The 17,030-nt window shown below is 37.0% G+C and overlaps 1 protein-coding gene across 12 annotated transcripts; it reads right to left on the bottom strand.

The window, feature by feature from the left end:
- Positions 1-224: 224 nt before the first annotated feature.
- LOC107268387 (WD repeat-containing protein 7) lies at positions 225-16,898 on the bottom strand. 12 transcript variants are annotated; one of them, XM_015741105.2, is made up of 25 exons: positions 16,765-16,898; positions 15,133-15,308; positions 14,821-15,053; positions 14,593-14,735; positions 12,205-12,395; positions 11,985-12,130; positions 11,775-11,795; positions 10,222-10,248; positions 8,910-9,000; positions 8,443-8,851; positions 8,160-8,380; positions 7,855-8,074; positions 7,664-7,778; positions 7,386-7,591; positions 7,114-7,251; positions 6,920-6,988; positions 6,322-6,423; positions 5,206-5,418; positions 4,853-5,117; positions 4,338-4,780; positions 3,923-4,260; positions 3,521-3,844; positions 3,356-3,448; positions 3,089-3,286; positions 2,832-3,017 (listed from the first exon to the last, which is right to left on the bottom strand). In XM_015741105.2, the coding sequence occupies exons 2-25, from the start codon at positions 15,295-15,297 to the stop codon at positions 2,832-2,834; spliced, it is 4,557 nt and encodes a 1,518-aa protein (XP_015596591.1). In that variant the 5' UTR covers positions 15,298-15,308; positions 16,765-16,898. The 12 variants fall into 12 exon arrangements, with proteins under 12 accessions (XP_024941478.1, XP_015596591.1, XP_015596593.1 ...); XM_015741107.2 differs by having other exon boundaries at positions 14,614-14,735; positions 16,765-16,897; XM_025085711.1 differs by having other exon boundaries at positions 15,133-15,201; positions 16,765-16,890.
- Positions 16,899-17,030: the final 132 nt, after the last annotated feature.

The raw sequence follows: 17,030 nt of genomic DNA on the forward strand, positions 1-17,030 counted from the left end.
AATGACAGCTGAAAAACGCGCCACGAATTTTAAGTGAGAAAAATCTCAAGCGTTTGTTATATTCCAAAAAGGCGGATACCTGACGCCTACGCCTATGTTAACGAGATTCGATTGGTAAAAAAAAAACAAAGAAAATCCACTTCCATATTTACAGAAATAAATAAGACCAGTTAAAATTTCAAAAAAAAAATTAAAAAATTATTTACCACCTATATATACATACCTTTCAAAATTCCACAAGCATATATTATTCTTTATATATTCCATCGATAATACAATTTTCGTTAATTAATACACGCAATGGATATACATTGAATTATTACACATTATTTCATTATCAACAGTAATTAGGACATGACTTTTTTTTCTTTTTTATCCACACGTAACCAGACGCGCTCATGGTTATCAGGACGTTCATAAGCCTATCTGTAATAATAACAATTCATTCGATGATATATTCATTTACCTGCCATTCCGAGAGCGACGAGGGATCTAGAATGGTGCCACTATGATCTATGATCCATCTTGATCCTCGGCTTACGTACTCTCGAAGCGGGACAGAATCTGGACACCGTGTACGACATAACAAAGTATTATATTACAATTGGGCGTGACTTTGTTCACGATCGATAGATCGTAACTTAGATCTACGGTGGAACGAATGATCCAGGATCAATGACGAGTCGAGAATTGCTTAAATAAGATAAAATGATGAAACTGGCGTGAATGAATTTAGACGTGGAAATATCAATGCCGTATACGTGAACGTTAATTTCTCTTAATCAATAATAGGACACACGGATAAAATAATATTCTCGACTCGGTATATATATATATATATATATATATATATATATATTCTCTAAGTGAGAAATAATATTTTCAAAATTAGTCATACGCTAAATTCAATAATTCTTGCGACACAATAACATACAATTATAACAATCGGACTTAATACTAAGGTAGACGTAATACTATTTTTTTTTTATATTCAGGAAAATAATCGCCACGATCAGTAACAGACATGATATTAATTACAGTACAAACAGAATTATCGTTCAGTATGCGTTGATATGGCGGTTAGCGATTTTTTTTAGTTTTACCATTTTTTTTTTTTTCTAAAATCAAGTATTGGCTTATTGTCGCTGTGTGCACGCGCTCGCGTTTGTGTGTGTGTAATGGTGTACCTGTGTGTAGGTATGCATGTGTAATTATCTCGTCAAGAGAGTAATTAATAATTAAAATAAATAATCTTAGGTACAACTACTCGTGGAATTGTTAAAGAATTTTCTCATCGACGGAACAAATGAGGACTTACAAGTTTCTATATTGCAGCTTATATAACTTTTAACAATTATATTAAAATTGCCGTTGCTGTTATCATCGTTATGCAATTCGCGACACCCAAAACCTCCATCAAATTTTCTCTGAACGTCTGTTATTCTCTTTTTTGCCTTTGTACCATTTCCCTCGAAATCAATTTCTGGGCCGAATGGATACGCGAATCCGACAGTCAATAAATTGCTACAACGTTCAAAGTACTTAAAAAAAGCAAGGACCCAAAGGGAAAAATCTATGTATTAAACATAACTACTAATTTGCCAAATAATCCTGTAACAAAAGTAGATTCGTCAGGAAACGAGGGAAATGCAAAAAAAGGAGTAATACAAACGACAAAGCATGGTCTAGCACTTAACTATGTAAGTTCTACGTAACGTCCGCGACTCTTTAGCTATTTGAAGAAATTAATAGTTAATAACTAATTTGACTAATTGTTATTATACATACATACAGATATCCTTGGACATTGGATTTTGGTATACTTTCGGCTTAAGGCTCTACAATACTCGCCTGGTGACATTGGGTGAATATCATTATGCATGATCGTTAGAGCCCTTTATTCTTTTGCTGGGCTTACCTTTAAGTCTCTTAATTTTCTATATAATTTCTTATGTTTCGCTGACTGAAAAATAGCATCGTCGATGCTCGTAACGAGAAAATTGTATAATTGAAATCGACATTTTTTTTATCGACGTTTCAATGCCTTTTAATGACATATAAATATAATGAAAAGATCGATAAAAGCGTGTTACGCATTAATTCGAATATACAATTCATGGCCCTGTTCATTGAGGAGCATAAGATTGTCCTGATATTCTCATTTGAAATTAATACAAGACATCTGTTTGCACGAAGAGACTCTATATGACCATTTGCAAATTGGACAGTCTAAAATTATCTAAATAATAAATTCATTTTACTAACAATACGGCGCATTAAAATACGGAACAATAATATTCAAGAATATACAATTTCAAAGTACATTCTGCATTCTCGCGCTAACTTAAATACGAATCAATTGTAATATCGGCCAGCCGAAAAAGATTTTGGTTAAAATGGGGGAGGAGAATACCGTATCCGGCAAAGCTGATCACTGTTCAATTAGATACGAAAGAAAGAAATAAACGCCTAAAAGAAGAAATTAATAATCGCGCGAGCCTAATATCTCGAGGGACGTTGTATCTTATCCTTTTTTTTGTACTTGGTAACTGTTTTCATGTATCCTGCAATTTACGTACAATAATTGGGATCACAACTAGCGCCACGGTAGCTAGTTCTAGAATGAAGTTTTCACTCGTTCTATGAATTTTTAGAATAAATAAGAGGAAAGAAAATGAATGAACAGGAATCGATATCCACGATTTAAATAGCTCGAATAATATTGTATGAGCGTGTTGTTCAGTACGGCGTCCATGGCGCTGAAATTTCGTCCCGATTTGAGATACGGTTGACCTCGAGTTATTCACGCTCGAAGGCACTTCTTTTGACGTTCAAACATTGAAGCGCGTCTCTGAGCCGTCGGCCAACATTAAAGTGACGGTGCGATTATTAATCCAGATGAGACGAGCAAGTCGCATTGGATTCAAACGCGTCACGTCATTTATCGGCGCAGTGCTGTAGGACTTGACGCAGCGCGTTTGCGAATTTCCAAGACCAAACATTCCGCTACTCGTTTGCTGAAATTAATAAATAATTATGGACAATGATTAACATATAAGATCCTGGATAATGGATCATATATATTTACCTGCCAGAAACATAGCTTATTCTCGGAGCAGGAGTAGCTGACGAGGAACTTGCCCTCCGGAGAAAAAGCTAGTGCGGTCACTGGCGCTTGATGAGCCGCCACTGTTTGACACTTGACATTGGCACGTAATTCATAGAGTGCCAATTGACCTCCGCGACCTCCCACTGCTATCCTACGTGTGGCCGGGCAATGACTGACCTGAAAATTAATAATTAAATGCGTTAAGTGATTTGATTTTTATTGAGACTTTTGTTTTTCTATATTTACCTGATTAAATCTGCATACTGCTGGGAAGACTTCGTTCAAGGGTTTGGTCTTCAGGTGCCCGGGGTCCAAACAGTGAAGAATAATATCCATTACCTGTAAAGATATATTTTTAATATTTGGAAAATATATTTCCCGTGATTTATTATTCTTTTAAATTTTATTTACCTCTACTAATAAGTCGCTCATTTCGCTCTGCATCTTATCTATCAACTGCTCCACGATCCGAAGTATCTCGGGCTTGGCTCTGGCCAATACACTAGCGCCTAGATTGACGTTAAGGGTCTGTGCGTTTTGTTGTAACGTATTAAATCTCGCGACTTCGCGCGCCATCGTCGTGATAAAAGCTGCTGGTCTAGCTGTTGCGATTAGGGTTAAAGCATGACGTGCTGTTCTGCATGTATCCGCTTGGGGCGTCAAAGGTAGACCGTAGGTCATACTAGGTACTAATTTATCTGCATCACAACACATTTCCAGGAGACCAAGTAGAACCTAAAGATATACAAAAGTATAAATTATAAATACTTCATAGGCTAGATACTTTTTGGTGAAATCCAAAAATTTGCCCACTTTAGAAACATCGAGGTAAGGTTCCCAGACGGTGAATCCTCGACCAATAAGATCAATGGCGGCTCTGCGCAGAGCTGAATGCATTGGTAATTTTGTGCAGTGAGGTGCCTGCAGTAGATGAGTCAGAGCCATACTAGTATGTCTGGCCAGGTTATTATTTCCAATTCCAAAACCTTCTACTACCGAGCTCTTCCTTCTCTGGTCATTTTCCCGTCGCTGATTGACAGTCGCGACGTCCTGACCAAATTCTGCACCGATGACACCCAGCAGGACAACCGCCGTGGTCTGTTTCCGCTTCAATTCTGCTACGCTCGACGGTTTCCTGGCTGTTGGTATATCTACAGATATAAGATCCACTTTTAATGATCTTCGAGAATATTTATAACATAGCACATACACAGGATGGATACTTTACCTTCAGCAAGTTCTTCCTCCTCATCTTCTTCTTCCGGTTGTGCTTCACCAGGTGGTACTGGACTACCAGGTGGTGGACTTTGATTCTGTGGTTGAGGTGCTATAGGCTCCAGGGTACTGTACATAGGTAAATATTGAGACCAGCTATCTACCAAAGCTTTTCTACCTTTGGGACCCATTCTGCCAAGTTCTGCCAGAAGAAGAGCTTGAGCAGCTTCACGAACTTCGAGGCACTGGTGCTGCCATCTTCGCGCCATCATTTCTACTTGAGGACGCTTAAACGTTTTGGATCCTCCTTGTGCGGCGACTTTATCTGGAAGTAGGACACAGTGTAGTGTCGCCAACAAAGACCAGCCTTGCTTTATCTGTGCCTGCTGTACTGTGTAAATTTCCTCGTTCTCCTCTTCGGCTTTGTTCCAGCTTACCGCGGCTCTATTTCCCGGCCTAGAAATTAATGATTCAAATACCAAAGTACCATACTCTATGTAGAAACTGTCATAGGCAAAACTACAGTACCTGTGCATCTTTCTATTACGCTCTTGCTCTGGAACGAAGGTAGCATTGTTCATAGACATTAATGTATTAGCTAGTGCAACCACTGCGAGGAGATGATTGCTAGTTAGAGTTGTAGAGAGTTCCCAGTGTGCTCTAGCGGTAAAGGCTCTCGTCAGACGTTCTTGCCTGACTAGTTCAACTGGAAGTCGTTGCTCAAGTTGAGTCGCAGGTTCTCCAGCGGGTTGAAGTTGAATTTGCCATGTGGGCAGTAGCAGAGACATATATCCTTGAAACATATGAAAGTTAATTTTATAAAAGATAACATGAATCGTTTATCTATGTCGTATAAAGTTGTGATGCATTAGTCAGACTACCTCCTTTAGATAGTACACCAAAAGAAACTGGTACCATAGGTCTCAGAAGACCCAACTTTCCCTCGCAGACTCTGTCCAGGTCAGGATCCATTCCCCAGCCGTGAAGAAGACTCAAAAGCAATTGAGCGACTTCCATCGTGGCGTTTGGTTCACTGAAGGCACCATTTCTCTTCAAGCTGTTCCTGGGTGTGTCATTATTACTCCAGCCGTCACCTAGGAAGAATTTCAATGATGTCAAAGTGGCAAAAGCAAGAGTCAAGCATGGTGGGGAACTACGAAAGTGCGCTCGCACAATGGTAGCGTGCTAGATAAACAAAAAATTAGGACAAATAATGAATTAAAATTAGAATATCTTCAAGCGGTACTCGAGCTGTCTGAAGTCTGCACTATAAAATCGTGCAAGCTTCTCTTGGCCGAGAAACACATAGCAAAGTTACATTAAAGAAATGACTGAAGTTTGTTCGAACGATACAAAACATCACACTGACAAAAGACATCGGATCATCTAACGCAATCATCAGTGTCACGTCAATATTTCTGTAGTGGCATTTTGCTAGTACTCAAGCATATGTAAGAAAAGCAGAATTTAGCAAAAAAAATAATTGATAAACATCTTAATGCGTGCTTGTCTGATGCATGACATAAGTTGCTTGCCGAACAGCTGCGCTAGAAAAATTATTGTATAAATAAAATAATATTTAAAAAATATATAATAGCCTTTGGGATATCTAAGTATGGTGCATACGTAACTAGTTATACGACCATATTGGTTACGCAAAGTTCAATCTTACGTACTTGATATGCCATATCTGTATGATTATAAAATTTAGCAGCTTGGCAGACGCTTTAGAAGCAACTACACATGATTTAATATACAAACGAAACATTTTTGATGTGCATTAGGCTTGCGGTGTTTTGACGTAATGCGTGCTGAACTTAAATTATAAATATAAAGGGTTCGCTACTCGCAGTTTTCATAGATAAAAAGGAACGTACGACGGATACGTAACATGAAATTAAAAAGCGAAAATGTAAAATCTAAGTAGAGAGGAAATCCATGCGTCATTATTTTGCTGAATAATGAGTTCTAACTCGTAATTCGCACTGAGAGCTAACCTTTGCCGTCAAGAGTCGACGGCTTGAGGCCAACGCTTTCCGCCTTGGCCTGCAACTTAGTTTGCACATTTTCCGCACTCTCCTTCATCTTAGCCAATATACCTATAGAAAGAGAGTCCCTTTATATATGTTTTTATCGTCCTATATAGTTTGGCCGGCTAGTCAATCTATGGTCAAACCTTTAAGCAATTTCTAATAGAGGCTTTCAGATTAAGAACGAGAAGAAGATGATGATTAAAATGCTAGGATACACAGAGGATGTAGTGATAAGCAAACAACATACATATGAGGATTTTTAAATTCTGACAGCAATTCGTTTTGACGATTTTTTTAGCCACAGACACAGACAATAGATTTGTAGCGTTTTGAATGGCTGCGAATGTTATAGGGATTTTCATAAATTTGTTTTCTACAACGCAAATCACTTTTTCGGTTACTAATTCTTGAACTGCTTATTGGATTGCTAGTTCTATTTTGAAAATCCCTATTGAAACTTTCCAAAGGAGTACGACTAAGGTGGGATGGGATGGTCTGATATGTGAAAACTTTGCAAAATAGAACAGAAAGGATGAACGTTACACAACAAGAAACACGATACCGTGACGATCCTTCTCCTTCAGAATTCTCTCAACGTCGCCTGCCTTATCCTTGACGCGACCGAAAAAGTCTACAAATGGAGACACGAGGACAATTTTTATTGACAACTTAGTGTCCAAAGTGAGAATAAATGAATGTGATAATATTAAGTGATTCTCTTGCTCGCTCGAGCCAGCCCCATTTTTTAATCCTTACCTGCAATTTTCTTATGAGCATCCGGACTGGCAGATTGTGTAAGTGCTGCAACTTTTTGATACTCCGCGGCCGAAATTAGGCCTTGCGCTTCCAGCGAGCTTGGCGACATCGAGCCATACTCGTCACTCAGTAATTGTACTATACCAACCACGTAATAATTTATGAATAATCCAAACGGCCTTTAGCCAATATAGGACTGGTTAATTTTTTTTTAAATTGGCTGAAAATGACTTCATATGGTTTACGTAGAATATTGAAAAGATTTGTTTTACCTATAAGCGCCTCGATGTCGAAGAACAGAATGTGACTTTCTGGATCCTTAGGGTTGCTTCTAAATCCTTGAATCATCAGTGGTGCTCCTTTTGCTTTTATTTGATTTCCATGCTCGCTGCCGTGACCGCCATGTAGTTGCTGAAGCTGATGTAAACCTCTTTGTGTTGCGTGACGAATTGCTGACAGGTTCCGGTGCCTCAGTCCTCTAAAGAAACGATATCATTATCAGTCCTATTTTCTAAACTATTTATTTTGTATTATTGGAATTACGTAATACCTGAAGAAGTGAACAGCAGGATTGGCCAAACCTAGTTCACCACCAGCTGCGGAACCACCAGCTGTCGCTATGGTGTTCTCGTCACAGGCGTACAAAACTTCCTCAGCAATTATACCTGTAATGAAATAAAAGCCTGAGGTCAAACTAAACGAATAAACTAATAATGAATGAAAATAGAATAATAAATTCACCGTGAAGAACTCTGTCCAAGTGACCAGTTTCCATTTGCCATACGTAAACAGCTCCATCTGAACAACCAACTATCATGAAGTCATCAAGTGGTCTCCACTTTATCGTCACAACTGGGAACAAGTGTCTGGAAGCTAAAACGACGCACTTTCTCTCAGCCAGAGAGAGTAAAGTGACACTGTGATCGGACGCGACACTGCAGACACACTTCTGTATCCTAGGCTATAAAGTGAAAGAGTAATAAATGAAGAGTTCAAACAAATCACATACAAAAAATTATCATCAATCAATAATAGACAAATTGTACACTGCAGTTATCTGGTGGCACCAAAAGCTGCGTGATCTCGCCAGCGTGAACACAAAATCTATGGATCAAAGTCCCAGCATACAAATCCCACAAGCATACTGCAAAGTCTACAGAACCGGAAACCAGGTGAGTCCTATCATAACGAGGTGCAGCACCATGAGGATACAGAAGACAATTAACGCGTCCTGAATGCCCAAGTAGAACTTGATGCGGTGGCCAATCTACAAGTAACAATATAAATTAAACAAGCTAACCTGATTGACTATAAAAATTATAATCTTACCATCATACTGCTGATGATTTCCATGAAGCAGTTGAAGCATAACAGTCTGTGTAGCTGGAACTATGATAATACTGCCATCCTCACGTCCAACAACGAGTCTACTCTGTTGTGGCAAATAAATACTGGAAGTCAATTTAATTCTATGACTCTCGTCAGTATCCAACTGGTCCAGGATGCCAACTGGTGATGGTTTCATAGCTTCCCAGGCTTCCGTCAAGCTAGTCTTCACCGTAGGCGGCAATCGAACAGGTCCGTCATTCTGATTAGTCTGGGATGGCTGCTGAATACCGGCATCAGGAACTGTCCAGAGGAGGACGACGCCTTCGCTGTCACCTCGTAGCAAGTACTTTAAGGTTTTACCTTGTCGTTGTACGGTCACCAGTCGCATCGCCGGGGGACACGAAAGGGGCTGAAAGAAAAGTCCAGTCAATTTCTACATTCCATATTACTATTCCTGTGAACTGTACCTTGTCTCCCGGTTGTGTCAATGTGCAGTACAGGTAAGGTTGATCGGAATCCGCTGCTGCTGTGTGAAATTCTTTGTTGTCCGCTACGCTACTATAGGGTCGTACAGAAACAATTGGTAATTACTTATAATTAAAAACTCTTGACGCCTTTTCTTTTAAAAAGCATACTAACTAGTAACTCATGGAATTATTTCGAGATCTAGGATTCCTCTAATAATTCTTATGTTTCCATTCCATGAATTATTAGTGTGTGGTTACCTTAACATTAAACCCACGCAAAAGCCTGGACACACCCTTTAACAAGTTATGAGTTACAATTGCAATTGTAATTGCATTGACAATGCATCGTTATTAGTATGACACTGAATTGCGGTATTTGATATTGGAAAGCGTCGAAGGATTATTTAAAGTGTTAGATTTTGAAAATAAATACTATACTAATTTGCTCGACGCTGCCTTATCACTAGCGAAGTTATTATTTTACATAAGGATATAAAACGAAGCACTTCACAGTTAACAACGACAATTTGTATACTAGATATGTAAAGATACGTTAGTTCAAGCGATCAATTAAAATGGTCAACAGTCACGTCATATTTTTAATGGTGTTATTGATCAGTCAATGCGTGCGAAGCAGCCAAGGCGACAAGTAAAGTAAGGACGATGATGACGTGCTGTGAAATGATGTGCGATATCTTTTGACCGCTATGTATATCGAAATACGACCAGTTTAAGCGGAGCGGTCTCAGGTTCCACGATTGATCATCATACAATTAACGAGACCATAACCAGTCTTGCGTTGTGTATATGTGACTCGTATCGCAGGAGAGTAATAAAACAATAACTCATACAAAAAAAAGAGACTAAATGAAATTCCGTTAACCGTAAGCCCCAAAAAATTGTGCAATATAAGATCAGAACAATAAGACTGATCAGTCCATAATTATGAACCATATTAATAGTACACAAACCAATAATAACACCAATGAAACAAAGAACTCTGCTACGCACTTAGAGTTGAAAATTCTAATTGATTATAAACAATTAATTAACGTAAACCAATCATATTTTACAAGTATATAGAATTAATTATAATTTAATTCTAAATACCAGGCTGAGTGTATATTACACGTTCTACCGTGCAGTCCATAATTATAGACTCAAATCAAGAGACAAGATGTGACGTATTATTAAAGATAATGAAAATATAGAAATAAAAAGTACCCAAACAGTATATATATCATAAGAGACAGAGACAGAGAGTAAGATAGACCATGAAAATTATATTACGTAAGAAGTAATGTGGGGTTACCTGCTGAGAGCCTTGCCCTTCAGCTTGCTAGAACAGACCAAGTCCCCCGTAGAGTGTGGTAGAATTAATGTTACGTGGAAAGAGACACGTCACCGTAAAAACAGATCAATGCGTTAATCGGTACATGACTTTTCTCGTCTTAGGACAGAAGAAGAAATCATTGTATATCAAGAAGTTAAAATTATATTTCGTTACGCGAGACGCTCCGCGATATACGTAATGGACGATTGCGTTAATCAGTTGTAATAATATTATAAAAAGACAGGAGTGTTCACATTACTTAAAGATACAATGATTTCTGGATTTCACTAGAAGTAATTAATTCTTCGTCGGCGCTTGATGATCTTATGAGATGAAGTATACGAAGATGTTTCTCGATGATTGGGATTGTCGATAAGTAGGTATATAACATCGATGCAGTTCTTTATGCAGTTTTGATGCATTTGTGAGTTCCCTGCAAGCTCACGTACAATTCACGCTGACTGTAATCGGGGTCATTCAATTAATTGACACTACATATAGAACAAAGATATTAATTGTCGAAAACAATTTCGTGTTTAGTGATGACTAATGATGAATCGTCTTTGGCCATCGTTTTACGTCTCAAGTTTTCATATGGTGATTCTTATATATGCGAATGTTGTTATTGTCTGTCAGCAGAATAATTCACTAAATGACAGACAAGGAAATCCGGTAATCATTTTGACTGCATAGATTGATCTTGAAAGTATCTTGAATTTTACGTGGAATTGAGCTGTGACCAAAGACTTGATGAATGTACCTATGACAATTGACAGATATAGAAATAAATAAACAAGTGCATTGCCAGCAAGTGCTTCTACCGAGCGGCTGTATTTTCAAAATTAAAATTCGATCCCTATATGTACGTGTATGGGAACCGAATTTAAATAGCGTAAAATTCGTTTACGTAAACGTAAGCGAATTTTACGCTAAACTAATGAAAGTTTAATGATGGAATTGACTTTAGTGCGACACAGATTTGATTTTATCTAGCGAGATGATTTCTGTCCTTAATTGTGGAGCTGATCAAAAATTTGTTATGGCTATATTTTTTTATACGATAAGTCGAGACAATGTAAAGAATGTTAACCAAATTTGTCCTTAAAGGAAACCCATGTAAATAAATGATTAATTTGCAACTCAATTCTCACAACTTTACCCATCGTGCAGAATCATTAGGTTTTGGTGCTTTTTGAGTAAAAAAGTAAAGAAAACTCAATGTACCATCACCAATTCTCTCCCTGCCAGGCTAGCCGCAACCTTGCGTTAAATCGGTTTGTTAATAACTCCCATAAAAACTCATTAGAAAAACGTGTTAGTCCAGTCAAGTCGAGATTAAACTGTAAGGATCTGGTATTACAGTAATATGATCAGTAAATGATTCTATTCAGGTTTAAAAAGTAGTGTTAAAAAGATGAATGACTCTTACAATAAAAAATTTACTTTAAATACCAAAAAAAAAAGTGGAACGTTCTTCAAGGTAATATTCATCGTTTTAACACGGTTTAGTATTTCTACAAATATGAAGCTACCTTTCAAGATGTACCAGAGTCCTAAAAGGAATAAAGAAATAATGAAATCATTAAAAAAATCATTTGTAAACCGGCAAATTTCTACATTTCAATGTTATCATAAAATGGAAAACCCATGTCAAAGTTATATCTTTGGAATTTACTTAAACCCTACAAGTTCTAAGAACATTATGACATCGTAAAATCGACAAGGGTATAAAATTGACATACTTGGCTGGCAATTTGTAAAGGTAACCGTGTCCCTCGTCGCTCCAGACGATAACCCTATCAGCCGTCAGGAAGTCTCCAGCCATCCAGCGTTCTCCACATGGCGCAGTGACAGAGCATAATACTGAGAAATCTCCAGCGTCGAATATCTTTTTTGAAAAATATCAGTATCAGTTTTCATGAAGAGACGAAAGGAAATCCTCAAATAATTTTCTTAACAAACCTGCCAATACTTGGAGCACACTATGAGCACCGTACGTTGATTATAAGGACAGCAGGTCATGGCCAAGGCATTGAGGCATCGTATCTGCTTGCTCTCGTGTTCATACAGTGGTTCGCTGTTCCTGTTCTCGTGACCGAGGAGTGTCCAGACTTTGACGGTACCAGTAGTCGTCAGGGCGAGCACCACGTCGTCTTTAAAGGAAGCGAATTAGTTGTTGCATAGAAAGGCAAATATTGTAGATAGAGAAAGCATCGGAAGACATTCAAAGCAACTTTGAAACGTGGCGAACAAGAATTAACATTGTCGAAAAGTTCAAGACACGGGGAAGTCGAGAATACTCGATTGATCAATCAAATTAATCTACGACAAAGATATGCACATTCTGAACAGTTCAATAAAACAAGATTCCAATAGACTGCAGGTTGACTGGGACGGATTTCCAATTATTTAGGATTGTTGGGCACTGCTCTTAGTTACACGGTATTCCAGGATTTAATTGGCGATGAAGTCACACTTAATTTGCCGCGCAACATTTTTCGCAATCCGCAAGCGCAAATTAATTGAATTGGACTTGATGTTAGTCGCTGTGACATAATTGTAAGATGCTGTTAATTCTTTCTGCAGGCCGACAGACTGACGAAGAATGCTGTGTATTAAATAAAGAGTACCAATTGTTAGAGACATGTTCGTAACACAGGCTGACAGACTGACTGTTAGAGACTAAGGTTAGAGAGCAGTTTAAATTTTATATAATTTTATGGTACATGCAAAAAAGGAATATATATTTTGAATTTCGAAAATCTCATCTTCAAAATGATTGCGTAAGTATTATTTAAGCTAGATACCATGTTGTTACTCTAGGATAGAATTTAATATGCTTGATCAGCCATGAATAGAGTGTCAAGTGACCTATCAGTAAATAAAAATAAATCTAATCTGCTCGAGAAACAGGATTTCAGATAGAACTGGTTTGAATAACTTCTCAATGTTATTCAAATGATATATAAATTAAGAAATCTAGACTAGCACGGTGTCTTACAGTAAAAGGAGTAGACCACAAGTCTAATAAAAATGTTACTATATACACTGTATGCAGAGACTAATGTTAGATATAAATACTTTTATGAGTAATGCATGAACCATTGTATGGTCTGGAATAAGCAGTAAATAGTATACGAACAATATTCTAAATACACAAAGAAACTACAATTATCCAATTTGCATTCTACTAAAACTAACACATCAGGACAAAGTCGAGTCGCGACATCAGTTCCAGATTCAGGGGACTTATTTAGGCTGTAAGCTATTTGATGATGGCCCCTTAAGGTGAAATTAATCTCGCGGTTTGACTGTAGTAACGACTAAACACATTTCTTTCTACTTTTGAACCTTCGAATACAATAAATTGTGTATCCATACTTACGACAGACAGTATACTGGTAAGAGCGAATTGCGAGTGATAAATGAATAGCTAATGGAATTTGAGCGAATAAATGATAGAATCCAAATGCATGATAGAAACCAAAAATGCGAAACTTGTATTGAAATTATTACGGATGTATAGAAGATCATTGGTCAGTAAATAATGTTAAATTCTACCCAAAAGATATTATGAGTATTTAGTGAAAATAAAGAGAAAGGTTGAAGAAAAGGAAGGGAAGGAAAAAGATTAATAAGAAGAGAGTAAATTGTGATTCAGAAAGTAAATCTAAATGATACATTATAGCAACCCAGTTTGAACTACCAGCAGGCTAGAATGAGCCTTCCCATTTTTCAAATTACATGCTGCAACAATTTAATTTTGATTAAAATATTAATATCTCGAGCCACCACCTTAACGTCGATTATGCCCGAAGTTCTGGATTGCCTTTAGAAGACAAGTGTAAGAACTGGTCTGAAGAGACGTTGAACTATCCGATATAATATTTACAGAACGTTAGACTATCAGTGGACTCTTGTAATTAAAGCGCCAATTTTTTGCTTCCTGCATTAAACCTTATGTTTCACCGAAAAAAAAATCCCAGGTAAGGACAGAAAATAAGCCCAAAATAAGCCCTACAGAAAGTAAACCCATTTTAAAAATTAACAATAAATTTCACACATCTCGGTCTGACGCTTCTTTCTAAAGATATACTATCTGGTAGATTAGTACCAATAAAAAAGATATAAGTATGTGTATATCAGTAAGAAAATATCAGATCGAGAAAACACTTGTTCATCAACTACGAATACGTGAAACGCTTGCCCAAAAAAATCAAACTCAATTATAAACAGATCAGCAGATAGCCTTTTTAAACAAAATCAAATTATGTCAATATAAGGAGGGTATTGGATAAGAATGTATTGAATAAAGGTAAGAAAGCGTATGTGTGATGGATTGTAACTAACTTGTGTGCACGTAGAACCGACCTTTCCGTTTGGCCGGCCGTAGCACGTGAAGGGCGCTGATCCAGTCAGGATTGACTCTTGAACTCAGTGTAAAAAGCACTTCGAGGCTGAACGGATCCATAACTAGAACTTCCGGATAGTATCTGAAGTATAGTAATAACGAGGTGTTATCAAATAATTAATACAGTCGGAATCAATGTTTTTCATCTATCTGAATATGTGGCATACCCAGAACAGAATAGTCTGACATTCTCTCCACCGGCAGATACATAGGGCAACATCTGGGTATGAATGTTATTCAGTTTGACAGCCTCTCTGCATTTTCCATCGACTAGATCCCAGGTGCACATTTCGCCACTCTCACTACTGCTAACAATATAATTCTGCTCCATGATCACACTGGCACGACTAAGGCACATTATAGGTGCGGTGTGTCCAACAAGTAAACACCTTGGAGTCATCTAAAGAGAAAATATTCTTATCAGCTTTTGACATAAAAAGATCTCATTATTTAGGAAACAACTCAAAAACTGATATTACCTTTAATGTTTCTGGATCCACCTGCCATAAGCAGATCTGTCCATCGTAGCATCCTGTCACTAAAGTCTTCTGATCACGGGACAGATAAACACAGGAGATGCAGTGAGTGGGTGCTATTCGGCCCCACAACACTATGGGTACTACTAAACTGGTGCCAACCGTCATTTTTGATCAATCTAAAATTATTAAGAAAAAATGTTCTGTGTTGTGTCTAGATGTTATTGAGTAACTTAATTCTTGCATGTAGTTACATTTGGTTATATATTCAGATAACATGTAATACAAATGATAGAATTTGATTGTTTGTGGAAACATGATATTAATATTATCATTAGTAATCATACTTTGCTAAACTTATTCATGTTTAAATTCCCCTAGAAATACTTGGAACTATAAATTAGTAAGTCTGCCTCCAAGTCATTCTAATAAGGCCTAATATGAAATTGTACTATTGCTTTAATTAAATAAATGAACTGAAGTAGTACAATTTACATAATTTACACATAAGATATTTTACTCACGTTTTATGACCAGTTTAATCACCTTCAATTATTGATATGACTAAATAAAAATAGAGTCAAGTACAGATACATAGAATGCTAGGCTTGTGCAGAATTATCTAAAGAGCAGAATAGACACTATCTTTTATCAAATTGGCTTATTTGTCAGATAAAGGCAAACGCAAGATGGCTAATGTAGTTTTATGTTGTAAACTGTGTACCAAAATTAGATCTGATACGCATAAACATTAGACAGCAGTTTATTGGTATAACGACAATGTTTATATGATTATATTTTTAACTTGGACAATAATGGGATCATCAATAATATTCCACTGTGCTAAATAGTATATAGATAAGCAGTTGCAACTATAATGTTGTTTGTATTTTAAAATTCTTATGAACGTAATGTAAATACAAAAAAGTACAAAGTAGATCACATGTTCCAGGCACATGCGCAGGTATAAAAATAAGTGTCACACACAATGCAGAGAATGGAAATTATTACAATTGCAATGTATAGACAATGAGCACACTTGTTAAGAACTTAAAGACCTTGGAAATCAATTTAAATAAAATTGACCTGATATATGCAGGATAAAATTATACGCCCCAACGATAAATCTTGCAATAAATAAGAAATATCTTATTTCACAAATATCGCGACACTGAAAATCATCATGTGATAAAAAGATGATCACGTATTATCTGAAAGACCTGAGTAAATAGGTTTGAGTAAAATTTGTTTAGTCCGACAATTAATTGAGTTAGACTCGACAGAAAAATAAAGTTAACAGAGCCATAAATTACTCGAAATTGAAAATAGCAGCGACAGAAAGAACTGTCAGTAAAATGATATAGAGGAACAAATATTTCGCAATTCGAAGTATGACCATCCGAAATATTGATTGAGAATTAGAGATCATGGGGATTTCTTGTGTTCGTATAATGCATATTAATTAAAAATTAATCAAAATGTGAAAAAATGATTAAAATCAATTTAATAAAAGCGTCTGCTATATCACTCGACATGTCACTGACAGACTCAGTCCGCAAAGTATTCGACACTGTTCTTACAAATTGCTACTCCTATGTAACGTATGTTCAAGCTTGTTACATATAAGATCATTACCTCGATCGGTGAGCGGCTACGGCGACTGTTTCGTAGGCTAGGTCTGCCTGATTTTCAGGAAAATCTTTCAGTTTTCACTATGCTCTTGTCCCTGCAGCCATGTTGGAGTGGAGTAGGCAATCAGCTGTTTTCTTTTACGAATGCGCATCAAGTACTGCACAAAATGTATTCGAAATAACGACTTGAACCTGTATTAAAAGCCATTTTGTATCTCCTAAGTCACACGTATAAAATACTTGTAGAAAATTATACAGATGGATTATTAA

This window comes from Cephus cinctus, unplaced genomic scaffold, assembly GCF_000341935.2.
Source record: "Cephus cinctus unplaced genomic scaffold, Ccin1 Ccin1_scaffold0542, whole genome shotgun sequence".
Lineage (NCBI taxonomy): Eukaryota > Metazoa > Arthropoda > Insecta > Hymenoptera > Cephidae > Cephus > Cephus cinctus.

Bases quoted from the DNA above. Each gene is read 5' to 3' on its own strand.
- LOC107268387 (XM_025085710.1), bottom strand. From the start codon at position 15,297: ATGACGGTTGGCACCAGTTTAGTAGTACCCATAGTGTTGTGGGGCCGA. The intron at 12,396-14,592 runs GTTAGTTACAAT...CTTCCTTTAAAG, and splicing joins TCGGTTCTACGTGCACACAA to ACGACGTGGTGCTCGCCCTG. The intron at 3,018-3,088 runs GTAAATATATAT...TATTAATTTCAG, and splicing joins ATAAGCTATGTTTCTGGCAG to CAAACGAGTAGCGGAATGTT.